The sequence below is a fragment of the Ranitomeya variabilis genome, chromosome 2, assembly GCF_051348905.1.
Source record: "Ranitomeya variabilis isolate aRanVar5 chromosome 2, aRanVar5.hap1, whole genome shotgun sequence".
NCBI classification, from domain to species: domain Eukaryota; kingdom Metazoa; phylum Chordata; class Amphibia; order Anura; family Dendrobatidae; genus Ranitomeya; species Ranitomeya variabilis.
Genome location: NC_135233.1, coordinates 413122460 through 413131544, shown reverse-complemented (window position 1 = coordinate 413131544; position 9085 = coordinate 413122460). Strand labels below are relative to the sequence as shown.

The window sequence follows — 9085 nt, the reverse complement described above, 5'->3', positions numbered from 1 at the left end:
ATTACTATAATGCATGGGTGTAGTTCAGGTAGTAATGTGTAAGAGATAGAGATGATCTCCCTCTCTTACCCATAAACTGGCAATGTAGTGTACAGATCTGACACGCGACAGCTGGGAGATTTCCGAGATTTCACTCATGTGACTAATAACTGATGGCGCAATACTTTAGTATTATAAACCAGGGAGTACAATGCAAAGAAGGCTTGGATATAAAACATTTAATCACAAAAAGAAACATAAACTTTACAGATTAATTTCAGCAAATGGCAGGAGTAGAAAATCATATTGCTCAGCAGCTCTTTCTACAGCCATCGAGCATGGAGAAGCCATTGTCAAGAGCCACTTGATTTTAGGTCTTCTTGCATGCTTCTTTTTCCTGTTCAATAGCTGTAAATGTAAAAAACAATATATTAGAGGTTTGGTAAGATACAAATAGGACACAATCTCTTATGTTGGGTGCTGAGTAATACATATTACAGCACAATGTAAGCAAAAGGTTATGGATTCTTTTATTGTTAAGCAAAATAGATAGCCAGGCACATCCTAGCAATGACATACAGTTGTGGCCAAAAGTATTGACACCCCTGCAATTCTGTCAGATAATACTCAGTTTCTTCCTGAAAATGATTGCAATCACAAATTCTTTGGTATTATTATCTTCATTTAATTTGTCTTAAATGAAAAAACACAAAAGAGAATGAAGCAAAAAATTGATCATTTCACACAAAACTCCAAAAATGGGCCAGACAAAAGTATTGGCACCCTCAGCCTAATACTTGGTTGAACAACTTTTAGCCAAAATAACTGCGACCAACTGCTTCCGGTAACATCAATGAGTTTTTTACAATGCTCTGCTGGAATTTTAGACCATTCTTCTTTGGCAAACTGCTCCAGGTCCCTGATATGGGATTCAGGTCTGGACTCATTGCTGGCCACCTTAGAAGTATCCAGTGCTTTCTCTCAAACCATTTTCTAGTGCTTTTTGAAGTGTGTTTTGGGTCATGGTCCTGCTGGAAGACCCATGACCTCTGAGGGTGACCCAGCTTTCTCACACTGGGCCCTACATTATGCTGAAAAATTTGTTGGTAGTCTTCAGTAAAGATGAGCCACCTCCCTAGTGTTCGGGTTCGGTTCGTCGAACAGGGAGATGTTCGCCGAACACCGTCGAACCCCATTGAAACCAATGGCAGGCAAACACAAACACATACAAACACATGGAAAACACATAGAAAACACCTTAAAAGGTGTCCAAAAGCTGACAAACTGCTCAGAAGACACAATGGCGGGTCCATTCAGAACACTTTCCTTAGAAGACGTAGTAGTACCCCCGTTGGGAGTTGTGCCAAAAAATGAACCCAATACATTCAGACTAATCCACCATTTATCATATCCAAGGGGCAGGTCAGTAAATGACAACATTGACGCGGAACCAAGTAGAGGTACTATGTACTGTACCTCCTTTGACGAGGCAATCAGGTGGGTCAAGAAGTTGGGAAGGGGCACACTAATGGCCAAAACAGACATTGAGGTGGCGTTCCGGTTACTACCTGTGCCTCCGAATAGTGTCTTCCCATTGGGCTGCTTCTGTGAAAGAGCATACTACATAGATCGCTGTTTGCCCATGGGGTGCTCCATATCCTGCTCACTATTTGAGGCATTTAGTTGCTTCCTCGAATGTGTCGTCATGGACGTTTGTAAGGCGGCACATATTATCCATTACCTCGACGACTTCTTATGCCTGGGCCCAAAAGATTCGCCACAGTGTGAAAACACGCAGTAGTCCCCCTGTGAGAAGGAGAGAGCTGGAGGGAGAGTGGACACCCCAGAGCCGAGGGGTTAGATTGAGAAAGAAAGAAGGCGGTGTAGCTTGCTTCACGGGTGGGATACTCTGCTGAGTAGCAGAAATTGCTACTAGGCCCAAAAGGATTTCCTTGGCCAAATGCCATTAAAAAATAGTAGTTAGGTAAACAGGAGGTGTAGCTTGCTTCATAGGTCGGGTACTCTGCTGAGTAGCACAAAATGCTATTAGGTACAAAACGATTTCCTGGGCTAGATCAGTTAAAAATTAGTAATTAGATCAACAGGCGATGTAGCTTGCTTCATGGGTGGGGTACGCTGCTGAGTAGCACTAAATTCTACTAGGCCCAAAAGGATTTCCTGGGCTAGATGCCGTTACAAAATAGTAGTTAGGTAAACAGGCGGTGTAGCTTGCTTCATGGGTGAAGTACGCTGCTGAGTAGCACCAAATTCTACTAGGCCCCAAAGGATTTCCTGGGCCAGATGCTGTTAAAAATAGTACTTAGGTAAACAGGCGGTGGGTGGCTGTGCTACTCTGCTGACTAGCAGACCCTGAAGCTTTGGAGCAGACCTCTGAATCCCAGGCCATAGTATGAGTAAACAACTCTGCAGACGACCCCACCCACCTGGAATTGACAATGGCAACGTCATGTAAAACTCAGCTAGGAGACTAAATCAAAGAGTCTCCATTTTTTCCAAAAATTCGGCCACAGACACCACTTAAGTGGCATCAATTTCGCCAGAGTCTTTTAAAATGGTTGGTGAGGTGATTTTCAAAAATCATCAAGCTTTTAGTCTCCCCAAGATGACACAGGGGTAGAAAAGTTCTTGCGGATCCAGGATTTGTTCATCTTGATGAACGTTAGTCTGTCTACATTGTCACTGGACAGCCGCGTGTGTTTATCTGTCAGCACACCACCAGCAGTGCTGAACACACGTTCAGAGAGAACGCTGGCTGCGGGGCACGACAAGATCTCCAAGGCGTGAGTGGCGAGCTCAGGCCATTTTTCAAGATTGGAAGCCCAAAATGAGCAAGGGTCCAGTTCCACAGTCATGGCATCGATGTTAACTTGGAGATACTCTTGTACCATCCTCTCTAGGCGTTTGGCTATGCGTCAGACTTCTTGTCTCCTGTGGCCTTGCAAAGGATGGTCTAAAAAAATCTTGAAACGATTGGAAAAAATTGCTGTTACCACCAGATACGATGTTACTGTTATGGTTAGAGTGATGACTCGATAGTCCCACGGTTGGCAAGTTAGAACTCAGAGATTGTGAAGGAACAGATGATTGGCCTCGGGGAGACCAAAACATCTAACACCGCGGAAATACCATCACATGTTTCTCAACGCAGTGATCCAGAACACTGCCCCCATCCCTTATGGGAAATATGCAGACAGCTGTCTGTGGATGGATACCATGCTTGGCATAGGTGGTTTTCCTGTATTGGATGTTTTCCTTTATTGGATGCTGCCCTTCCCGTGGTTGTTCCTTCCCGGGGAAAGGTCTGGCTATTCACTGCTTGCGTTGAGAAACACGTGATGGTGTCTCCGCAGCTATCCTACATGCAAGAACTCAGAGATTGACTATGTGCACCACTGGTGTTTTGTGGAAAAGCAGATGTTAGATTCTGTAACAGTCTCTGCTGATACACCTGCATGCGTGAATCCCTTTCTATGGCAGGAATTATTTTGCCAAATTTGCTTTTGTACCGGGGATCTAAGAGTGTGGCAACCCAGTAGTCTGCATTACTTTGGATTCTGAGAATCCTAGGGTCATGTTGCAGGTAGTGCAGCAAGAAGGCACTCATGTGTCTTGAGCATCCAGGAGGACCAAGTCCTTGTTGTCTTGGTGGTGGAGAGATGAGAATCATGCTTCCTTCGTCTGCCCTCTCACCCCAACCTCGCACAACAGAAATTTGATCAAGGTCTCCCTCATCTGGTGAGTCTTCCATGCCCAGCGCCAGTTCGTCCTCCACTTCTTCCTCGCCTCCTGCACCTTCCTCAACAGTTTGGCTGCTACCATGAGCCCTCGGTAATCCCTCTCCCCCAGCCTCCAATGCCAGCCGCCTTGGTGCTGCCAACCTTCTTGATCTTGGAGATCTGATCCCTTCCGCATACGACTCCTCCTGTTCCTCCTCCTCCTCTTGTTCCACCACCTGACTCCGAACACTGTGTAAGGTGCGCTTCAGCATGTAAATCACCGGAATGGTCATGCTGATAATGGCATCATCAGCACTAAACATCTTCATTGCTATTTCAAAACTGTGCAGAAGGGTGCATAGGTCCCTGATCTGAGAACACTCCTGCAGCGTGATTTGCCCCACCTCTTGAGCTCGTTGGCCCAGGCTATACGTCATAACGTATTGCACCAGGGCTCGTCGGACAGTGCAGACCCTGCTCCTAGGCCCAAAACTATTAACTGGATTAGATGCAGTAATAACTGAGATACACAGGCGGTATAGTTTGTTTCACAGGCGGGCTACTCTGCTGACGTGCAGACACTGCTCCTAGGCCCAAAACTATTAACTGGATTAGATGCAGTAAAAATAGAGATACACAGGCGGTATAGTTAGTTTCACAGGCTGGCTACTCTGCTGACGTGCAGACACTGCTACTAAGCCCAAAACCCCAAAACGATTTACTGGGTTAGATGCCGTAAAAATTGAGATACACAGGCGGTGTAGCTAGCTTCACAGGCGGGCTACTCAGATGACTATCAGACAATGCTACTAGCCCAAAAGGATTGGCTGAGCTAGATTACACCAAATGCTGTGACTAACACTTGCACAGCACTGGCTCAGACCTTCCTGGCAAACAGTGCTATGAACTGCTGTAACCTACCCTGAAAAGGGCTGATATTACAACTAGTCCCAACTCCCGACTCCCTAAACCTATCTCTCAGAAAATTCGCTGGCAAAAAAAGACTCTTTGACTGTATAGCGCCCACAGCAGCAGCGTTGCCGTCTAACACTAAGCTGCAGCAGTGAGGAAATTGTGACGACGGGGCAAATGGCTGGTTCTCATTGGACAAGGAGTGACATGTGACATACACAGCCAATGACACATGCCCTTGCTTGTCTGCATCACATGCACATTGCTGTGTGTGTGCGCACTGCTGATAGGCTGAGAGACTGCACCACCCCTCTGTAAATGCGGGAAAGAAAAAAAAAATGGAGATCGGCGTTATTTCAGCACAGATCTATCCCCCGCCCACTATACACTGAAACAGTCCATTAACAATGATAAACAGTTTTAATGTGCAAATTAAGCTAGGCTTTTGGTGAAAGAACAGTTATCGAACAGAAACTCGAACAGCCGAATTTTAAGCAAATTGTTCGGGTTCATCGAACGACTCGAACACCGCCCAAAACAGCTTGAATTTGAAATTGGCGAACAGTTCGACTCGAACACCGCTCATCTCTAGTCTTCAGACTTCATAATGCCATGCACACGATCAAGCAGCCCCGTGCCAGAGGCAGCAAAGTAACCCCAAAACATCAGGGAACCTCCGCCATGTTTGACTGTAGTGACCGTGATCTTTTCTTTGAATGCCTCTTTTTTCTCCTGTAAACGCTATGTTGATGCCTTTGCCCAAAAAGCTCTACTTTTATCTCATCTGACCAGAGAACATTCTTCCAAAACGTTTTAGGCTTTTTCAGGTAAGTTTTGGCAAACTCCAGCCTGGCTTTTTTATGTCTCGGGGTAAGAAGTGGGGTCTTCCTGTGTCTCCTACCATATTGTCCCTTTTCATTCAGATGCCGACGGATAGTACGGGTTGACACTGTTGTACCCTCGGACTGCAGCGCAGCTTGAACTTGTTTGGATGTTAGTCAAGGTTCTTTATCCAACATCCGCACAATCTTGCGTTGAAATCTCTTGTCAATTTTTCTTTTCCGTCCACATCAAGGGAGGTTAGCCACAGTGCCATGGGCTTTAAACATCTTGATGACACTGAACACGGTAGACACAGGAACATTCAGGTCTTTGGAGATGGACTTGTAGCCTTGAGATTGCTCATGCTTCCTCACAATTTGGTTTCTCAAGTCCTCAGACAGTTCTTTGGTCTTCTTTCTTTTCTCCATGCTCAATGTGGTACACAAGGACACAGGACAGAGGTTGAGTCAACTTTAATCCATGTCAACTGGCTGCAAGTGTGATTTAGTTATTGCCAACACCTGTTAGGTGCCACAGGTATGTTACAGGTGTTGTTAACAAAGAAGAAGAAAAAAAGACACTGCTACAAAATGCACACCACCAATTGTATATATATAGCAAAACACAACACTTTATTGGCATAATAAAAACAATTAAAAACACTACGCCACTGTGAAACACCTGGATACATAATATAAATTCATATATCAATGATTAATTATACAGCCTGTCAATATACCAGTATAAGGAAATAATAACAATGGCATCAAACCAACCTGCCTACCGGCTCATGGGGTAACTATATGCCCGTGTGCAGCATGGTAACTATCTAACCCCAAAAGGGGATGGACTAAATAGCCACAGGGCTACCCATATAGTGACAGAAAAAGAAATCCCCGTACATCAGTATAGAGCCATAAGGCTAGTATATTCGGTCTGATACAAACCGGCCTATAGATGGACAGGCTGAAGTATCCAGGAGGCCCAGTGGACAGTGGCCCCACGCGTATCGCCTCCCAAATGAGGCTTCGTCAGGGGAAGTAAGCAATAACCAATACACAAGTGAATATATAGATAGCTAATAAGTGTTTTAAACGCCTACCGGTGTGCATACATGTGTCACCATAACCGCGGAATCGGCATGAAACTCCGGATCCGGAAGTGACGTACTGTAAGGACTGTGAGGATGCCCGTGCCCATATAGGGAATCCACGTTTTCTTCGTGTGGTCCGGGACGGAGGCTGAGTGCAGGGGATTTATAGAATTGTTGAATAACAATTTACTCAACATCTTCTTGACACATTCAATATCTTCCTCCTCAGTCACGTTTTTGGATCTAGAGGTTATGGTGGAAGATGGTACTATCATCACCAAGCTGTATCGCAAGCCAACAGCAACCAACAGCCTTCTGGATTTCAGGAGCTTCCACCCTCAACACACGAAGTACGGAGTCCCTATTGGACAATTTTTGAGATCACGAAGGAACTGCACACGTGAGGAGGATTTCAAGTCCGAGGCCTTGGCACTGACTTCCCGTTTTAAGGAAAGAAATTACCCCCAGAGATGTATATCCCGGGCATTCCAGAGGGCGAGGACCCAGACACAGGAGTCCCTGTTGAATACGGAACGTAAGGTACGGCATAATGCCCCCAAGTTTATAACCAATTACAATACACATTGGTCACAATTGGGATGTATCTTACAAAAGCATTGGGGTATCCTCACTACGGACCTGAACACGTCCAATATTGTGGGTGAACGACCCATGCTTGTGGCCAGGAGAGCACCCAATTTGAGGGACCTCCTGGTCAAGAGTCATTACAAACGACAGACAACTAGACTTAATCGTGGGGTCAGACTTAGGGGGTCGTTCCCATGTGGGGACTGTAACATCTGTCCTCACATGGGTCCAGTTAGAGAGTCCTTTCAAAATCCCATTGATGGCCAAAAATACAAACTGGGGGGATATATTAATTATAGGACCAGATATGTCATCTATGCGCTTATTTGCCCATGTCAGATGGTTTACGTGGGCCAGACCTCCCAAGAATTGCGACGGAGGGTCCAAAAGCATTTCTCTACAATTAATCTGGCCAGAAATGATGTTGAGAAAGGGAGGACCTTGACCCCGGTAGCGGCCCACTTTCTTACATGTCATTCGAGTAGCACTACTAATATACGGGTGGTTGGATTGGAGAAGATCCTTATTTCTGAGAGGGGGGCTCCCCTAAGAAACGGCTGCTTCAAGTAGAATCACGGTGGATTTTTAACTTGGGATCTGTTACCCCTACAGGTCTGAACGAGGAGCTATTATTCACCGGATTCCTTGGTTAAAGTTTTTCGCTTACTGATCATCGGCATGTATACCCCTCTTGCCGAGTGTGGATGTTCATGGACAGCATACAGGATCTTGGATATACATGGAGCACGCATTGTGGATTATTCACTAATCATTTGTATATACACCCTTCCTGCAGAGTTGGAGTGTTGATGGATAACACACACTATTTTGGATGTATATGGAGTATGCATTATGGATAGGTACCTTATCTGGACTTTATCCTATTGGACATAGGAGTTTTTGGAGTTGAGACCATCTATGGATCGTTGTCGGTGCCATGTTCAATATAGGTTTCAGCTATTGATGTCACCATGTCAGTTTGAGGATCCCCTGGGGTCTATTCGTCCTTGGCTCATGGGGGTAGTCTAGTGGCTGTGATTGGCTCATGGGGGTAAGTTCGGTATAGGTATTTTGGGTTCCGTTAGTTCCCCTATTTAGGGCATTTACACTTGATAACCAGGTGGGGTCCTTATTTAATCATATAGTCATTTAGCACTTTAGATAGATCTTATTTTTGGTCCTTATAAATGGACTGTCTGATTAAGATAGTGGTTATATTTATATGTCCATACCACCCGTCTTAAGTGTGGACCGTTTACTGGCCTTTTTTTCTAAACCCCTGGAGGTATCTCCTTTTTATAAACATTGGAACCCCCTATGTAGGTGTTAGGATTACTGTTTATCAAGTACACAATTGTATGTTATTGTCTATTCATACGTATAATATACTATATTTAATAAACGTTTTTCATACCAAACTACCTGTCTATAACATTAACAGGATGAATGGTCGAAGTGAGCATGTTTGGCTGTTGTACCCCCGGGGATATATGTGAGTTGGTTTTAGGTGTGAGCTTGCTTTTGATGTATGTGTATGTGTATATGCTGCGTGAGATTGTTTAAGATATATATGCACTTTTCCAAATCAGTTTATTACCGACTTAGGCTATTACATTTGTATGCCTTTTTGGCTCCCTGAGGGCACTTGTACGTGGTTTTGGTTTCCACACACATACAGTGGGGGGGTTAAATTTGGTTTTAGGTTAGGTGGGCATGGGTGAATAACCCAGCCCCCTTCCATTTTTGCCGAGTCGCGGACGCGCGCTGGCTTTGGATACCTGGCCTCCCGCCTTCTTTATTCTTCAGCCAAGGGTTGGCTGTTTATACTAGAACCGACCCCTTGGCTATCCTTGCGTGCATGGCTCTATTTTGGGCTGTGCAGCTGTCAGACTTATTTGCGCATGCGCGCCTTTCTGTATGTCCGCTCATATTTTACATGAGCATAGACACTCAC

The 9085-nt window shown here is 45.0% G+C and overlaps 1 protein-coding gene across 1 annotated transcript in view; it reads right to left on the bottom strand.

Moving 5' to 3' along the window:
* Window positions 1–203: 203 nt before the first annotated feature.
* LOC143806303 (thymosin beta-15A homolog) overlaps window positions 204–9085 on the bottom strand; it is a 39008-nt gene continuing 30126 nt past the window's right edge. The window contains exon 3 of the mRNA XM_077286543.1: window positions 204–387. Within this exon, the coding sequence (XP_077142658.1) occupies window positions 350–387 (38 nt within the window). The 3' untranslated portion in view covers window positions 204–349. The remainder of the gene's footprint in view (window positions 388–9085) is intronic.